Source organism: Neomonachus schauinslandi, chromosome X (genome assembly GCF_002201575.2).
Source record: "Neomonachus schauinslandi chromosome X, ASM220157v2, whole genome shotgun sequence".
NCBI lineage: Eukaryota > Metazoa > Chordata > Mammalia > Carnivora > Phocidae > Neomonachus > Neomonachus schauinslandi.
In genome coordinates, this window is record NC_058419.1 from 126,407,541 (window position 1) to 126,425,869 (window position 18,329).

An 18,329-nucleotide genomic window follows, 5' to 3' on the forward strand; every position below is an offset into this window, starting at 1 on the left:
TGAGATCCAGGCGGGGCAGGGCCGCTGAGATCCAGGCGGGGCAGGGCTGTGCTCCCTCCCAAGGCTCCAGAGGAGGGTCCTTTCTGCCTCTTCCAGCTTCTGGGGCTCCAGGCGTCCCTGGGCTGGTGGCCGCATCCCTCTCATTCCATATTCTGGAAGTTAGGATATGGACATGTCTCCTAGGGATCCCCCATTCAACCTATTACCTGCTTACCTTGCCATAATTTCTTCCTCAGTAGGTAGAACATTTAGAGATTCACACACATGCGCGCGCGTGCACGCGCGCGCACACACACACACACACACACAGCCAAGTGACCCCACCAGTGACCAGTACTTACCTCACATTCCAGTCCTGCCATGCCTAGTAAGGGCATCGCTGGGTCATAGGCCAACCCCATGTTTAACCCTTGAGGAAATGCCAGACTATTTCTTGTTCCCTCTTAACAGTAGAAATTGCATGGTGTCCCCCGCATGTAGTGTCTCCCCGTGGCTCCCTATCCCATCACTACAAGGCCCTGCTGACCAGCACGGCTCACCCACCAGCACGTTATCTCAGCCCATGGGCTCCAGCCCAGAGCCTCGGTTCTGCCTGAGCACACAGAACTCATTCCTACGTCAGGACCCGCCCCCTGGCTGCTTTCTGTGCCTGGGACCCTTACCCACATTTTCGGGGCTAATTCCTTGTGTGTTGTATCACTGGACCACTTCCAGACCACCCAGCTGAGAGGAGCCCCCAAGTCCTGTCAAACACAGTCCTTCCCAGCTTCAGAGCCACCACATAGGCCCCTTCTTCCCGAGAACAGGGAGCCCCATTTCTCCCCACTCCCCCGTGTGCAGTAATCAGTCCTTCATCGTGATTATTCACATCTGGAAAAGAAATACCTACACTCACTGGAAGAGGAGAGATTTTTGTTCTCTTTATGCTGGGCCTGTACTTCTCAAATTCTTGCCACACAAAGTACCTATGTCTTTTATAATCCTTTAAAAAATAATAAATGATCTAAATCACTAACTTTGGCGCTCCGAAATACAGCCCCATGTCATTAAGAAAAATGTGCCTTCCATGCTCGGAGTCAAATGTAGGTCTTCAGCAGGAAAAGCCAGGATCTGCTGCCCTGAGTGCTGACAGACCTAAATTTATGCTGACGGAAACAGAAGACAGTATCCCATCCAAGACCCTAAGAGTTTCTTCCGCATTTAAGTTCAGGGGCAAAATACACCAGAGCAAAAAGTCCTGCATCTGAGGTTTGACGTAAACTAAAGAACCATCCAGAAAACAATCGTTTCCCCCCTGCAAGAGAAATCTCTGAGCTGTCTCTTAACGCGGCACATTGCTGAGGATAGTAAGATTGCCTTCACTCCGTTTCTTTCGTAAACTTATTTATTTATAGCCTAACCTTTTCCAAAACAATTTTAAAGCACATTTATTTTTAGCTTACGTGTGTATCACTACAGGAAATTTGGGAGACAGAGAAAATATTTTTTAAATCACTTACTACCCCTACCACCCTCACGGAAACGGTTTTCATCTGGAGTATTACCTCCCGGTTTTTCTCCGAGGCTATTTTGATAGAGCATGCATTCTGGATTGCTATGTCGCTCTCCCTTTTGCCTCTGCAACAAGCCCATTTTCCCATGGTCTGCGTTCTTGCTTGTCTTCCTTTGCAGACTGTCTTGAGTAAACAACTTACTGAACCCAGCCTCCATTCTCAGTCATTTTGACTGCTTTCAATGTTTCATGATAGTGCCGGAGGCCTGTGCTTGCTTTGGGGTGTTTCCGTAGGAGTTTGGCAGACTGAGCATTTTGAACTGCAGTGCGTGAAGGTCATTCAGCTCTCAGCATGTGCGTGAAGGTCACTCAGCTCTCACCATGTAGCACAAACTTGCTTCTGACGAGGATCTAAGGTAACACGCAAAAGGGATACAATGTGTTCATTAAATTAAAATAAAGATACCTGGATGGGACTTGCCATCCCAAGTTAGGTGCCTTTGCTCTATCTCCTCCACCCATGCAGGTGACCCAACCTCAAGGTGAGTGATTTCGGCTTTGCTCCTCGATTGTATTTTTTTGTCTTTTGGCTCCATGCAATATAATCAAATAAAAGACTTTTCCCCCCCATTACTTAAAGACATTGACTTAAAGCTGCACCAGATGACCCACCAGGGGTTACAGAGGAGTGTCTCTCATCTTTGAAGGGGGCTGGAAGGGGTCTTGGTGATAGCAAATGAGGGCTCATTATAGATCTTTAGGCTCCATGGCCACAATGGAGATGGGTGCTGTGTGAGCCTGCTGGGGGGGGGCACAACAAATGACCCCAAACTGGGGACTTAAAACCACAGGAATTCATCCTCGCCCGGCTCTGGAGACCAGAGTCTGAGATCCAGGTGGGGCAGGGCTGCGGAGATCTAGGCGGGGCAGGACTACTGAGATCCAGGTGGGGCAGGGCCATGCTCCCTCCAGAGGTTCCAGGGGAGGGTCCTTCCTGCCTCTTCCAGCTTCTGGGGCTCCACGTGTCCCTGGGCTTGTGGCCACGTCCTTCCCATCTCTGCTTCCGTCTTCATGTGGCTTCTCTTCTGTGTCTGTGTCTCCTCTTCTTTCTCTTACAAGCACACCTGTCATTGGATTTAGGACCACCCTCATCCAAGATGAGCTCATCTCAGATCCTTCACTTCATCACATCTACAAAGACCCTATTCCCAAATAAAATCCTATTCTGAGGTTGCAAAATGGTTCTAAGGGCTTTTCCCATGTCAGCTCACCAAATGCTCAACAGAATCTTAAGGTGAGGGCTTTGATGATGTCACCAAAGAGGAAACTGAACCCCAGAGTGGGTGAGTCAGAGCCCTGGTCACCAGGTAGAAAATACTGGCAAAGCAGGATAAGCTCTTCCCTTAAAACATGAAGCATTTTGTAGCAATGTGATTCATAACAGGCACAAAGCAGAAACAGCCCAAGTGTGTGCAGACAGATAAACAGATAAAGAAAGTCTGGTCAATCCACACAGGGGAATATGACTCAGCCCCAAAAAGGAACGGAGCTCTGACACCTGCTACCCCGTGGACAGACATTGAGGACATGGCGGCCAGTGAGAGAAGCAGACACACAAGGACACATTGCGTGTGACTCTGTTTATATGAAACATCCAGAACAGGCAATGACCTGGACATGGATCCTGTCCTCAGTGACTCTACGGACAGGAAACAGATTTCTGGTCGCCAGGGGCTGGGGGAGGGGATGGGGAGTGACTGCTAATGGGGACGGGGTCTCCTTTTGGGGGGATGGAAATGTTTTGGAACCAGGTAGAGGGGATGGCTGAACAATATTGTGAATGTACTAAGTGCCACTGGATTGTTCACTTTAAAATAGTTAATTTTATGTTACGTGAATTTTACCTAAATAAAAGATTTTATTTATTTTTTTTTTTTGAGGGAGAGAGAGCGAGTGAGAGAGATCGTACAAGCAGGGGCAGAGGGAGAGCGAGAAGCAGACTCCCCGCTGAGCAGGGAGCCCGATGCAGGACTCGATCCCAGAACCCCGGGATCATGCTCAGATGCTTAACCAACTGAGCCAACCACACGCCCCTAAATAAAAAAAACTTTAAATAAAAATTTGACACCTGAAGAGTTCAGTGCGGTAACATAATGTTCTGAGCAGCAGAGCAGAGGAAGAGATTTGCTGAAGGGCTGTGAGTTGCTCAGGGAGCCACGGACAGACCCAGCATGTTGAGGTTGACACATCGGGAGGTGACCCGGAGCCCCAGGACTGAGGCTGGCAGGAGTCGGGGTCCCAACAAAGCCCTCATAGCCCTGCTCCCTGCTTGATTGCATCTTCTGTTGAGCCCAGGAGGAAAGTGTGGCAGGCAGGGGCTGCTCGGCCCCCTGGGTTCCTACCTGTGCCCAGTTGAGGAAGGGCCGGCACAGCAGTGACACGAAGAAAAAGTGCACGCAGCTCGAGGTCATAAGGATCACCGGAGGACGGGGTCCACGTCCAGGTCATTGTGGGGTCACATGTGTGAGATGAGAGTGGTGAGGTCACAGGGGTCACCTAAGACCACATCCAGGTCCAGGTCACCGAGAGGTCACATCTATGAGCAGACCAGGGGTGGTGGAGTGACAGAGGTCACCCAGAGGTGGTGAGGTCACAGGGGTCACCGAGGACAGGATCCATGTCCAGGTCATTGTGAGATCATGTCCGTGAGCAGATGAGGGTGATAAAGTCATGGAGGTCACCCAGGAAATGATGAGGTAGCAGAGGTCACCCAGTACCATGGCCACACCCAGGTCACTGTGAGGTCATGTCTGTGAGCAGGTGAGGGTGGTGAGGTCGCAGGGGTCACCTGGGGATGGTGAGGTCACAGAGGTCACCCAGGACCAGGTCATGCCCAGGTCACTGAGAGGTCACATCTGTGAGCAGACCAGGGGTGGTGGAATGACAGGGGTCACCAGGGGTGGTGAGCTCACAGGGGTCACCGAGGAGAGGATCCATGTCCAGGTCATTGTGAGGTCACATCTGTGAGCAGACCGGGGTGATGAGGTCATGCAGGTCAGTCTGGCATCTAGATCATCTCTGCCCTGATGGTCCCACCGGTGTCTGGGAGTGTCCAATGGTCTGCTTTGCCGTCCAGTGCACACAAGGATGGAGCTGACCCCTTTGTGTACGTGGGACGCTGGAAAGCTGACATGTGTCGATGGAACGCTGACAGGCAAACAGCCTTTCCTTCTGGAAACACCTCCCAGAGAGCCAGGCTGCCCTGCCATGGAGCTCACCTGTCCTCTTGTTTTCTTTCTGAGATGTCACCTGCTTGTCGAGCATGGAAGAAACAGGCTTTGCGCCCACCGTGCGCAGCGTAAAGAAAAGATCGCAGTCGGAAAACGCATCATGTCTAATTAGGAATACGGATGATGGTGATCATTGGCACTAATGACGTCAAAATAGATGGAGTCCCAGGGGAAGCAAGATGGAAAATGCATCTCTCTGTGCTCATCGCTAGCATCTCCCAGACTACTTACACAAGCACGGCAGCTGGACCCCGGCTCTGCCCATGCCAGGCCCCAAATATCGTCATTTTCTGCTGCTGATTCTTGACCCTGACACCGTGTCATGCCCCAGCATCCGAGTCCTGCCCAGGCCTCCCCGAGGCGTCATCATCTTCCCTGTGGTCCCGGATTTCCAACATGCGGCAGGATTTATGGATGACGAGGTGCTTCTAACTCTCCCTCACCCCCGAAGGATCAATCTACCCCCTTCCCTAGGTCCTTACCAGGAAACGTGTCTCTGGCGAGATCTGGAGGTTCCCCTTATTCTTTGCAACGAGACCCCCTTCTCTCCACGATCCGTATTCATCCTGGTAAATAGTGGCAGGCCGCCGCCACCGCCTTTTCCCCGCACAGCTGTTACATTTTACATGCTCTCACGTACATTAATTCTTCATTTGTGGCCACCCTTTATTTATTTATTTATTTATTTATTTATTTATTTATTTATTTATTTATTACTTATTTTTGCGACGGAGCTGGTATTGGTAAGGTAATAAGAGAACGCAGGGTCTCCACAGTGTGATGTGCATTTCTGCACTTTATAGAATATTGAATAGACTTCATTATTTCTTTCAATACCGGAGTGCATTCTGCCATTTGATTACCTGAACCAGAATCATTTCCATACGCCATCCATCACCCTGACCAGTGCAAAGCGCTGAATATTCAGATTAAATTGGAACTTTTTCCCTACGAATAAGGAATTTGATTCTATTCTATAATATACACTGTCTCCAGGGACAGGAAATTGAGTTGAAGGTTGCTGAAGGCAAGTAAGGAAATTTTATTATCCAAATACAAAATTCTTTTCCTTATCATCAAACCCTGAAACACAGCCGTGGGGAACCAGGGGGTCAGGAGAGAATTCGATCAGAGATGAAAATGGAAAAGGGGCATTTTTCGACTTAACTTTTATTTCTCCAAACAAGGGCTGGCAACTGGCACACGGGACAAAGAGGTATTTGTCAAGGTCTCTGGCTTTTCTCCGATGAATCAGGATGCAGTCTTGACGAGTTAAAGAGAAGGCAAAGCAGCTCCAGGAGGCCTTGCGCTTGGAGGCCAGAGGGTGGCCCCCCTCAGGGAGCTCACAGGTCCCTCGTGGACCCCGGGAACTGGGATAGAACTGCAGGACAAATCTGTCTGGTGCGGGGTTTGCAGGAGCTCGTCCCTGTGCCCGCTGCAATTAACATCTTAAACATTTGAGCCTTAAAGAGGGGATGCGGTCAGTCTTTTTCTCCACTTCCTGCCCCAACACAAATATTCATTCACTGGGGCCATGGAAAAAATACTTTTCCAGTCAGTGGAAAGTAGAAAGTTACAGAGCATAGATCCACCTCTACTACTCTAAAAAAAACCAAAACAACACAACACAAAACAAAACAAACTGGTGCTCTCTCATAAGACCAAATACCAGGCATCCCTGGCTTTCTTCAGGAGAAGAATTAATCTACTTTGACCCCCCCATGTTTAAAATACACACAAAATGGACAAACTGTACTCATTATACAGAGTTTCTCAGAGCCTCCTCGAGGGCTGCCTCTACCAGCTGGATCAAAGCACAGATTCCCGGCCTTATTTCCCCAGAATCTTCCCATTTTAACAAGTACCCAGGGTGTTAGTTCCTGGGGCATCTATAACAAATTCCCATAAACTGGGTGCATAAAACCACAGGAATTTGTGCTCCCCCAGATCTGGACACCAGAGTCTGAGATCCAGATGGGGCAGTACCACTGAGATCCAGGTGGGGCAGGGCCGTGCTCTCTCCCAAGGCTCCAGGGGAGGGTCCTTCCTGCCTCTTCCAGCTTCTGGGGCTCCAGGCGTCCTTTGGCCACGTCCCTTTCATCTTTGCCTCTGTCTTCACGTGGCTTCTCCTCTGTGTCTGTGTCTCTTCTTCTATCTCTTATAAGGACACTTGTCAGCGGATTGGGGCCCACCCTGATCCAGGATGAGCTCACCTCCGACCCTTCACTTCATCACATCTGCAAAGATCTATTTCCAATTAAGGTCCCCTTCCCAGGTTTGGAGGTCAGGACATGGACAAAACTTTTGGGGTTGCCACTGGACGCTCACACCCAGGGTGGAGGGAACAGTCCTGTACATAAGAACAGTGTTTTGCTTTTTAGAGGCAACAGCGGGCTTCTGATCATGTCTGTCTGGTTTTCATTCACACAACCTTGATGCGAAGCCCCCACCGGCCAACATCCCCAAATGCCTGGTTGCTTCATCCCTCCAACAAGGCTGGTTAATAAGACTTACACACCCAAATGGTTATAAAAATTAAAAGAGAAATGATGAGCAAACCATCGAGCACCATCAGCAATGAGAGCTATTCAGAAATCTGAAATATTCTCAGAGCTGCAGAGAGCGCAGAAGCAGAGAAGGTCCCTGAGCACCGCAGGTGGCAATGGGGAGACTGTGTGCACCCAGAGGAGGGCCCTCTGCCAGAGTGCAAGCCTTTTCTCAAGGAGGCCTTGTCCTTCTCCCTTCCAGCACCCTTTTCTGGTTCCATCGTATCTCGTCTTCCCACTCCTCACCTGGGTTTCTGCCTTGACTACCTCTCATGTATTCTCTACCTACGTGCTTCCTTTTTTAAAAATTGAGGTGAAATTCAGATAATATAAAAATAAGTACTTTAAATTGTACAACTCAGTGGCATTTTGCACACTCCCAAAGGTGTGCAATCACCACCTCTATCTGGTTCTAGCACATTCTCATCCCCCCAAAAGGAGACCACGTCCCCATGAGCAGTCCCTCTCCAGCCCCCTCCCCAGCACCTGGAGACTACTAATCTGCTTTCTGTTTCCATGGATTTTTGTATTCTGGACATTTCACATAAGAGGAATCATGCACCTTGTGCCCAGACATTGGACTCACTTGCCAGACTTTAAATGGGTGTATAAAACAAGCTCGAAGATCTAAAGCAGACCAGAAAAATGATGTTTCGGCAAACAGAGAATCTTAATAATGAGACAGAAATGATTAAAAGGAATCAAATAGACACAAAGTCTTTTCTCTGCTTCTGAATTTTCTGCTGCTATTTGGACAATCAATATTCACGAGTCATACTGATTGCTAATGTCCACGTGCCAAGACCCCTCTCAAACCCATCCTTTCCCCCCATAATGGGCTGAACTGTGTCCCCCCCCCCCCACAAATACACATTAAAACCCTCACCTCCAGGACCCCAGAATGGGACTGTATTTGGAGATGGGGTCTTTAAAGGGGTGATTAAGATAAAATGAAGTCATTGGGATGGACCCTATTGCAATATGACTCATTTCCTTATAAGGAGAGACGAGGACACAGACACACAGAGGGATGACCACATGAGGACACAGGGAGAACACAGTGTGTTTATGTCAAGGAGAGAGGCCTCAGGAGGAACCATCCTCAGCCCCACCTGGATCTCAGACTCCCAGCCTCCTGGATCTTAGACGCCCACCCTCAGCCCCACCTGGATCTCACACTCCCAGCCTCCAGACCCATCTGGATCTCAGACTCCCAGCCTCAGCCCCTCCTGGATCTCACACTCCCAGCCTCAGCCCCTCCTGGATCTCAGACTCCAAGCCTCCTGGATCTCAGACTCCCAGCCTCCAGCCCCATCTGGATCTCACACTCACAGTCTCCAGGATCTCAGACTCCCAGCCTCCAGGACTGGGAGAGGATGCACGTTGATTGGTCAAGTCACCTAGTTTGTGGTATGTTGGCACAGCAGCCCTAGCGAAGTAAGACTGATGATACCTGATGTTAATAATAAATGAAGTGAGTCTTGAGGTGGATGATCATCCTGGATATCTGTGTAAGCTCAGTGTCATCCCAAGGGTCCTTACGCAAGGGAGGCAGAGGGAGATGGGGGAGCACAGAAAAGGAGGAGGCCACATGACATACAAGCAGAGGTGGGAAGGATGAGCTTTGAAGGTGGAGCAAGGGCGCTGAGGCAAGGTGGATACCAGAAGCTGGAAAAGACAAGGCACAGGTCCATGCAGAGTGTCCAGAAGGAACCAGCCCTGTGACACCCTGACTTCAGCCCAGTAAGACTGACATTGGCCTTGTGCCCTCCAGAATGTGGGAGAACACTTCTGTGTTCTCCTAAGGCTCCAACTTTGTGACAACTTGTTACAGCAGAGCCAGACGACTGACACACTGTATAAAGCCCCAACAGCCCGCTAACAGCTGTGTGGGTTCCTATGTCTGTAACCGATCTTCCTCCTCCCCGCCAGAGCGAAGCACCTCAAATGCCTCAGACATATTTGATCGTTTCAATCCCCAGCTTGATTCAATGGCTCCAACTGTATGTATCAGTCAGCTGCCAGTGCATAACAAGCATCCCCAAACTCTCTAGTTAGGGTTAGGGTTAGGGTTAGGGTATCTATACCACGGCAGGAAGTTGGCCGATCCGGGCTGGCTCTTCTCCCTAAACTTGGTCACGGGGACTTGGCGCTCTTTCTGGGAGCCCATCTGTGCACCTACATTCTTTCAGGGGTTTTCACAAAGGGGATTAAACCTGCCTTGGGTCTCCCCCCCGCCAAAAGCGGTATTGTAATGCACACACTTCTGATTGGGTGAAAACCCGATTCCTTTTTCACCCCTGCAGTTTTGGGGGCTGTCCGTATCCTCTCTAAAATTCTGATTGCAAGCTGGCCCATTCTTCTCTAAACTTCTACCATTTGTGTTGTTATTGATCAAATGCAGAGAGAAACAACCAGCCTGCAGCTGTGTTTTCCCACCCTTTCCCAATGCCACAGGGGGACCAGGCACCGCCCCACCTTCCAGGTTGTTGCAAGCCACATTGTAGCAACTGTTTTCGCCACAAGGTAATGTGGATCTCTATTTGTCCAGCCTCCTGATTCCATTTTTTGTGCAGGAGAAAGTCCAAACGTGTTTGCCTGGCACAGAAGCCCCTCAGGAGGCCTTTGTAGCTCCTTTTCTTGTGTGTTCTTTGGTACATTCTGCTTTCCAGTATAAATTGTCCTGAACGGGTCCACTTACTGAGCACCCCCTCTGTGAGGCTGATGTTCCCTCCCTCAGCCAGTTCTCTCTGCATATTTTCCTTTCTCTCCTCACACTTCCACGTTGTGACGCATAGCTGTGCATTGAATTATCTAATTCTATAAATCCCCACTCCCACCCCATTTGACTAGGACATCTTTGAGATTGTGAACCGTCTTTTATTTATCTCTGTCCTCAGGCTTGTAGCACACACTCAGAGGACCCAATAGGCAGCAGCTTAATTATGCCACATTCCAGCATAATAAATACATCATAAATAAATTAAGAAAGGACTGACGGATCCAGGCGAGCTGATAGCAAGAAGTGAAAGCTTCCCAAGCATCCCAGCGGGAGCTGGACAGAAACACATCATTCAGCGGCCGACTCTCATCTGCAGGACCGTGGAGACACAGCCTCGCTGTCTGTGAGGCCCCCCCCCCCCACCACCACGTCACTGCTTAAAACTGGGATCTTGAATCAGGAAAATACGTGGACATCTGAAAAAAAAAAATGCACACGTGCATAACCTCTGTAAAACTCTTTCCTTTGGAGAAAAGGGCAAATCTGAACAACATCCTTTTTTTTTTTTTAAGCATTTACGATTTTTCTGTTCTCTTTAGTTTGGTTAGGGCTGCTATCAATTCGTTTCCTTTTGTTGGTTTAATCAACACTTCTATTCTTCTTTGAAAGCTTATTAAGATGGATGCTAACAAAATAAATTATTATTTTTCTTAATTACCAGGTCCGTATGGCATTTTACCTAAAACACCACTGCTTAGATTGGAGAGTTTTAATGGATGTTTTCTATGCTTTTTGTCCTGGCAACAGTAACAGCATAGCACCCAGGGAATGACCATGACACCGTCTTTGCTGAAAAAAAAGTCTTCCAAGGCCATTTCATCTGTGGTTCCGTCGCTGGAAAGCTGTCATGGAAAATCAGTCTGATTTTAATCAAGGGCAGGCAGTGACGCTGGGTCGTGGGCTGAGTCCTGGAGGGAAGGAGGAGCAGGGGTGACCGCTTCACAGGAAGGAACCAATCCCGCGACAATCATGCGACATGAAACATCCCAGTCGTGGAATGCGCCCTTTGGCCCACCAGCCCGGTCCACTCACCCACCCCACTGCTACGGAATGTTCGAGGAGCACAGAAAAAGACCCAATTCTTCCACTTCAAAAGTGTACGAAAGGACATGCCGTGGGGCAGCAAACAAAACCAAATGTTGGAAAGGAAGTCAGTCAGCAGCAAAGTGAAGCACATGAAACAGGAAGAGGAGAGACAGAGAGGCAGAATTCATAAATAGTATCTAGACCTGACACAAGGAACGTCATCAAGCTCCTGGTTAGCTTCTTTGAAGGAAATCACTTGAAACCAAACACAGGCACATTTATGGCTCTTCTGGGGTTCGTTTTTTTTGTTAAGATTTACTTATTTATTTTAGAGAGAGAGGGCGTGAGTGGGAGGAACAGAGAGAGGGGGAGAGAGAATCTCAAGCAGACTCCCCGCTGAGCACCAGTCCAACTCAGGATTCGATCTCATGACCCTGAGATCATGACCTGAGCCAAAATCAAGAGTTGGCCACTCAACCAAATGAGCCACCCAGGCGCCCAGAAGTTTGTTCTAATGACAGAAACAGAGATTTTTTAAAAAGAAGAAAAAGCAACTCGTTTTGGATGGATGTACTTGGCAGATACAAACTTGATCCCTCTGATTTCGCGTGAGTGTACTTGCAGCTTAGGGTCAGCCTGGACCCGTGAGATCGGACCTCACAGGCACTTGTCTTTGGGGCCTCTTCCTTCCCCAAGTCGGGGGGTGCCATCAACCACCTGGGGCTCTGCAGAAAGACACGTTGTTTTGTTGTTCAGAGATGGGTTTGCCTTTCCGAGCAGCCAGCCCCTGATGGAGCTGAAGCTGGGGGTGTGTGGACCAGCTCTGAGGGGCCGGGTGGACTGTAGCCAACAGAGGGAACTGGGCTCGGGTGAGCAAAGGAAGGGGCCACCCTCCCCTCCAACCATCCCAGTGCCTATCTCTGCGAGCTCCCCAGGATAACACAGTAGGGAAGCCGACTCCGCTGTTCCTCGGTCCCCCCCTCCCACACAGAATCCTCGGAATATTCCTCTCCACTGGCTCCTCCACACCCCATCCTTCTGTCCTGAGGGGGCCCTCCTGCCACCCCACTGGTAGTCAGGCAGAACCAGAGCATCCTCCGTGTCATCAGCAGACGGTGCTCCTGTTTCCGGTCGAGCCCCGCACAGGGCTGGCCCCGGGGGGCCTCGGGGTCCCACAGCACCTCTTTGTCCTCGCAGGACAGGGTCTTCGCGGGCCAGCACAGACTGAAGGTGCACTCTGTTCCTGTCCTGGACCTTATTTCTGTCCGCTTGGAAGCTGTACAGTACTACCTTGGGCCTCACCACCGGCCCCCGGACGTATAAAGCCGTCTTGTGCAGGGGCTCAAAAAAAGCCCTTTCCTCGCCAAAACCACAGCGATGAAGGGAGCAGTGAGCGACAGCTCGTTTAAAGACCCGGGGTGAAAGGCATGTCTGTTCCTTGACAAGATGTCTGTATGTGATAAACCCAAAGAGCGATCTGTATGAATACTCACTTCTGTCCAGAAACCACAGCATCCCACACAAGCATTTGCTTCCCAATTAACAGAAATAACTTCGCAGGATTCCTGCGTTATGGCGCTCCCACGAGCGGGTGCACACGGAGTTTCAGCTGCAGTTGCGAAACACACACCGAGTTGGAAATCATTACACACACAAAACAAAACCAGACACCCAGTGAGTCCGCTCTATTTATACTGCTGAGCGGAACCCAGCTCCTAAAGCCTTGAACTTACCCCGAAAACGGGGCAAACCCAAGTGAAAACTATTTTACAAAATCATGTTAGGGAGAAGAAAACGTCTTTACCAAAACAAAAACAAAAACAAACCAGAGAACCAAAATCAAACCCAAAAACACAAGACACAAAGAGTGCATGTGTGCCCTGTGTATGATTTAACGACCCGGTTAAAAGTATAAACGGAAATAAGCTAGCCGGGGGGAGGGAGGGAGGCGCAAAAGGTCATTCAGGTAATTAATTGCACCTCCAAAACGCCAGATTTATTATTTTTGCAATAAACGCAGTTCGTTCTCAGGCCAAAGAGCTGACGTTTAAAAGAGTTGCACGCGTCCAACGCATCATTACCGCTTGGTAAACAAAATTAACGTCAACGGAGCCCTTCACGATCTGAAGTTCTCGTTTTAATGTACAAACTGCCTGCCTAGGCTCGCGCTCGCTCCCGACCTCCGCCGCGCGCACGCTCGTCCCCGTGCTCGGCGGACACGCACTGCGCATGCCCCCCAGCCATCCACGGCCGGGCCTCCGGCTCGCTCCCGGCGGGCACGCACTGCGCATGCCCGCCCCGGTCCCCCACACCGCCGGGCCTCCAGCTCGCTCTCGGCTGGAACGCACTGCGCATGCTCAAGTTGCCAGGCAACCCCCCTCCCCCCCCCGTGAGCACGCACGCGGGGCGCATGTTCCCACCTCCCCGGCCCTCAGGTCGCCTCGCGGGCGTGGGCTGCACCCCTAAAAAGCCAAAAATCAGGAAGACCTCGTGTGGGGCGGCCGCCAGCCCCGTCCCCGTCCTCACCCAGCCCCTAAACGCCCCGCCCACTTGCATCAAAGCCCACCCCCCGGCCAAAGACCCCGCAGGCCGCTGCGTCCGAAGCCAGGGAGGCGTGCGTGCCGGCGTGCGGCGCCCGTGGCCGCCGTGATGACGCCACGCGTCGCGGTGACGCATGACGTAGGCGACCTTGTTTGGGAAGGCGGCCGGCGCGCCCGTTTTGAAGCTGCCCGGAGCTGCGCGGGCCTAGCGGCGCTGCTGCAGATCATTCGCCGGGCCCGGGCGTCCGCGCAGCCCCCGAGACGCCGGCGCCGCCCCCAGCCGGACCTCCGGCGGGCCGGGCGCTGCCCGCACCCGCGCCCCCTCGCCCCCTCGTCGGGCGGGGCCGGGCCGCCGCCTGCTCCCGGGACCTCGGGCTCTGGGCCCGCGAACCCGCCTCCCCGGATCCCGGGCTCCAGGCCCGCCACCCCAGCCTTCCTCAGGACCCCGGGCTCCGGGCCGCGACCCCCGCCTCCCCAGGATCCGGGCTCCGGACCGCCACCCCAGCCTTCCCGGGACCCCAGGACCCGGGCTTCAGGCCCGCGACCCCGCCTCCTAGGGACCCCGGGACCCGGGCTCCAGGCCCGCGAACCCCGCCTCCCCGGGACCCAGGCTCTAGACCCGCCACCCAGCCTTCCCCGGGACCCTGGGCCCGTGACCCCCGACCCCTGGACCCGGGGCCCGCGACCCCCGCCTGCAGCCATCATCTGCTCCGCCGACGTCCGTTCAGGCCTGGCTTGGGTTCCTGGCGCCGGGCAGGCGTGCAGGAGGAAGAGGCTCTTCGGGAAGGAGGGTCCACGTCTTGGAGATGCCGCCCGGCAAAGTCCTGCAGCCCGTCCTCAAGATGAAGGTGGACGAGCTGTTCCTGTGCTGGCTCAGCGAGTCCAGCACGCAGACGATGCTCCAGGACTGTCTGCAGAGGATCAAGATGCCCGGGAGGACGGAGACGGGTGGTGGGGACGCAGGGCAGCCCGGGCCCCCGCTAGCGGCCGCAGCCTCCGCCTGCAAGCCCGCTGCGTTTGATAGCCTGGGGGCGCCCAGCCCGGCCCCCGCGTCCACCGCGCTCCCGCTGGGAGCCGCCACTAGTCCCAGGACCGGGCCACCCGTGCGAGGGACTCGCAGATCCGCAGGGACGCGAGTAGTAAGTTTTGCTTCACTTCTGCTAAGTCGGGTGCGTGGCGACCTGGGGCTCAGGGGTGCGGGGAGCGTCGCACGTGAAAACACTCGCATTGGCGCGGTGTTTCCCACAAACGAAGCCCTGTGTGCTGAAACATTCTGTCATTGCCGGAGCCCCATGCTGGTCCTCGGGTGGGAATTTTGATGTTCCTTTCGAGTCTTTCCAAGTTTTGGTCTTGGGTGCCCACTTCTCCGCAGTTTTTTCTTGGCTTAAATAATGAACCTAGAGGCTTTATCCCTCATTTGTCCGGTTTTCTCCCTAAATTGTCTACAGTGGTTGCAGTCAGACAGCCCTGTACAAAAAAAGAGGTCGGTTTCTGGCACGTAATCCTGTGTGCGTTCGAAGGCTCAAAAGCTGGCTCCGGGGGTTGAGGCCAGTGTGGCGGCTGGCGCACACCACGGACCTGCAATACTCCTGAAGCCGGAGATGTTCGCATTGCGTGCGAACGCGTGCGTGACGTTGAAGACGTTTCCGGTGGAGCTAGCGTCCCACCAGCAGCACGAACCATATGGTAGTATCACTCGTTTGATGGCTTCCCAACCGCAACGGACCAGCCGCGAAGGGCGGATTGCGAGATGCTCCTCCCTGCAGGAAGACTCGTTGGGCTCTCAATCACTGGTGGTTTTCTGGCCTGTTCCAGAGGACCCGACGACCTTTCCCAGAAAGTCAGTCTGCACAGAGAGTGGGAACTGGGCCCAAAGGCCACGCTAGACGCCACCTGGCTTAGACCCTTTAAGGAACTCCACGGGAAGGCTCGTCTGCACCTGCAGGGCCCCCGGACCATCCCTTGAGCTCTGGTCAGTCACTTTCCCACCGCACCGCAGAACCTTAGTGCTGGGGAGAGTTTTGCCCGAATCACTCGTTTAACAGAGGCCTCGAGATCTGTGAGAAGGGCCAGCGCTCGGGAGGGTTCCTCCTGTAGGGACAGTGGTTTCCCTCCCCATGATGGCATCTGGACTCCCCTGGGATGGCCGAGGTCTCATTCAGCGAGCTGCCTGCCTTGTCGGTAAATAGGTTTCAGCGCTGAGGCCCAGGACCCCTCACAGGTGAATTCTCGTATTTTGAGACCCCGTGACCTCGTGGGAACCCTCTTGGGACTGCAGATGTTGGCAGGTCAGCCCTGCTGGAGGAAGGCCACTTGGATGCCTTGAAAAGGACGTATTTCTGTAAAGTAGGCCCAGAGGCGTGCACCCCGTTCCTCAGGTGTTCCGAGCACGGAGAGGTCGTTTCTCTCAACTGGGAGAGACGTTGGGCAGAAAGGGGGCCAGCGACTTGGGGGGTGCACTGAATTGAGCGAGGAGAAGGCAGGGGGCGCAGGGAGGGGAGGTTCAGAGTGGAGATCCGATGCCCAGTCTTGCCCAGAGGCCGTAGCGGTCTGACTGCGGAAGGCGGGCTGCTGAGCCGGGTCTGTGCGTGGCCACCTGTGGGATTGGGCAGGATGCAGCACTCTGGGCTGAGCATGCTGGACCTGCTTCCACGGCTGGCTGCTAGCGCTTCTGAAAGGTGCGCACATGGTGGGGCTGGTGTGTGATCACGATTCTCCGGGTCAGTCGGTTGAGCCTCCGACTCTTGGTTTCGGCTCCGGTCCTGATCTCAGGGTCGTGAGATCCAGCCCCAGTGGGCTCCGCGCTCACTGTGGACCCTGCTTGAGATTGTCTGCCTCTCCGTCCGCCCCTTCTCTCACTCCCCAAACAAAGGTTCACACAGTGCTGATGCGTGCAGCCGTGTGTCTGGAGCCCTGAGGCCTGAGCTGGGTGGGCGGTGCAGGCGTGGGAGCTCGGGACGCAGGGGGAGGCATGGAAGGCTTGGTGGGAATTGCGTCCTGAGGAAATCAGAGAGATTCCTCCTCTGCTTTGCAGTTTCCATGACCAGCACGGGCCGCGCTTTTGAGGAACAGCAGAATGCTTTGTCTTTTCCCCCGAGGTCACAAAGTAACGATGGCTCTCGTCTGGGACGCGGAGTTGGCTTTAAACACGTCTTCCCGTGTGTGGAATTTACAGACCGTTTCAGTTGAATTTAGGGAAGTGAACTGCCGAGGGGACCCATGTTCTCATGGGGTCCAGATGTGAGGGGCGCATTCCTGTGCCCCCCGTCCACGCATTGTGTCAGGCGGTGTTCACCAAGACCCAATTCCCAAGCGCCGACTGGCAGGGGACGGACGGGTGACGCTCCCGGGTCTGGGCAGGAGGTTTCACAGATGACAAATCTTTTCTCCAGAGTGCACTGACATGCAAAGGCTGACCGCCAGCCACCAGCAGCTCCTTTTCACCCCTGCTCCGTGTAATTCCCCAGCTAAGAGGAAGAGGAGGCCAGGGAGTCCACACACCCTGAGTGTCCGACTGCCCTGTTACTTTCCCCGCCCCAGGGATGTTCACCACACACGCTTGGCTCGATGCCTTCGGCAAACACGTTACACGCAACAGGCACTTGGAGTGTCTCCCACCCGTCTCCACAGAGGGGAGGCTGAGTGCTGAACCACAGGGGCTCCATGGGTCCCTCACCACGATCCCAACCAGGCAAAGCCCTGAATGTGCTTCTAAGGGAGCTCCTCCTAGGGAATCAGAGCTCAACCTGCATGCACTGTCTCTGCACGTACTTCCTACCCCAGTGACGATGCCCAGCAGAGGAACACCCTCCGGCAGCCCGTGCACCTGACTTTCAAATGTACAGGACTTGCTCCGGGGCCTCCTTCCTACTCCTTCTCCACGGTGGTCAGTATCCCAGTGACCTTGCCCAGCAGCAAGTTCAGACTCAATGGGGCTCCTTCCTACTCCTCCCCCGCAGTGGTCAGTATCCCAGTGACCTTGCCCAGCAGCAGGTTCAGACTTAATGGGGCTCCTTCCTACTCCTTCTCCACGGTGGTCAGTATCCCAGTGACCTTGCCCAGCGGCTAGTTCAGACTCTTGCAGGGGCTCCTTCCTACTCCTTCCCCCGCAGTGTTCAGTGTCCCACTACCTTCTGCCACATTAATTCATCCTTCACACAAGTCTGACAGGAAAGGGATTTGATCTGTGCTTAGGGTAGAACATAGTAATTCTAGTGACGCTTTAGTCTAGCACCACGTTTCAGAGCATTTTCAGCTCGTAGGGCTGAGAGGAGCTCCTTGCTGGCCCTTGTGGACTTCAAGCAGAGCTGTCTGCTAACGCATTAGGGGATGTGAATTTTTCACCTACCACAAGCATCAGTAAATAGAATTTTGGCTGTAAAATCTGACGTCCTTAAATTTAAGGGCTCTTCTGGACAAATAGTTTTTTTATCACCTGCTCTTGGGCCATCGTGACACCTCTGTTCAAATCCTTTCTTTATACATAACCTGGATGCAAGTCCTTTGTAAGATAGATGTTTTGCAGGAGGTGCGGGTGCTCAGGGCCTCCATCATGAGGAGGTAGGGGTGTGCAGGGGCTCCATCGTGAGGACGTAGTAGGGGGTGCGCAGGGGCTCCATCGTGAGGACGTAGTAGGGGGTGCGCAGGGGCTCC

The 18,329-nt window shown here is 53.0% G+C and overlaps 1 protein-coding gene across 1 annotated transcript in view; it reads left to right on the forward strand.

Annotated features, from left to right (window-relative positions):
* Positions 1-14,308: 14,308 nt before the first annotated feature.
* PPP2R3B (protein phosphatase 2 regulatory subunit B''beta) overlaps positions 14,309-18,329 on the forward strand; it is a 24,865-nt gene continuing 20,844 nt past the window's right edge. The window contains exon 1 of the mRNA XM_044911641.1: positions 14,309-14,870. Coding sequence (XP_044767576.1) covers positions 14,483-14,870 — 388 coding nt within the window. The 5' untranslated portion in view covers positions 14,309-14,482. The remainder of the gene's footprint in view (positions 14,871-18,329) is intronic.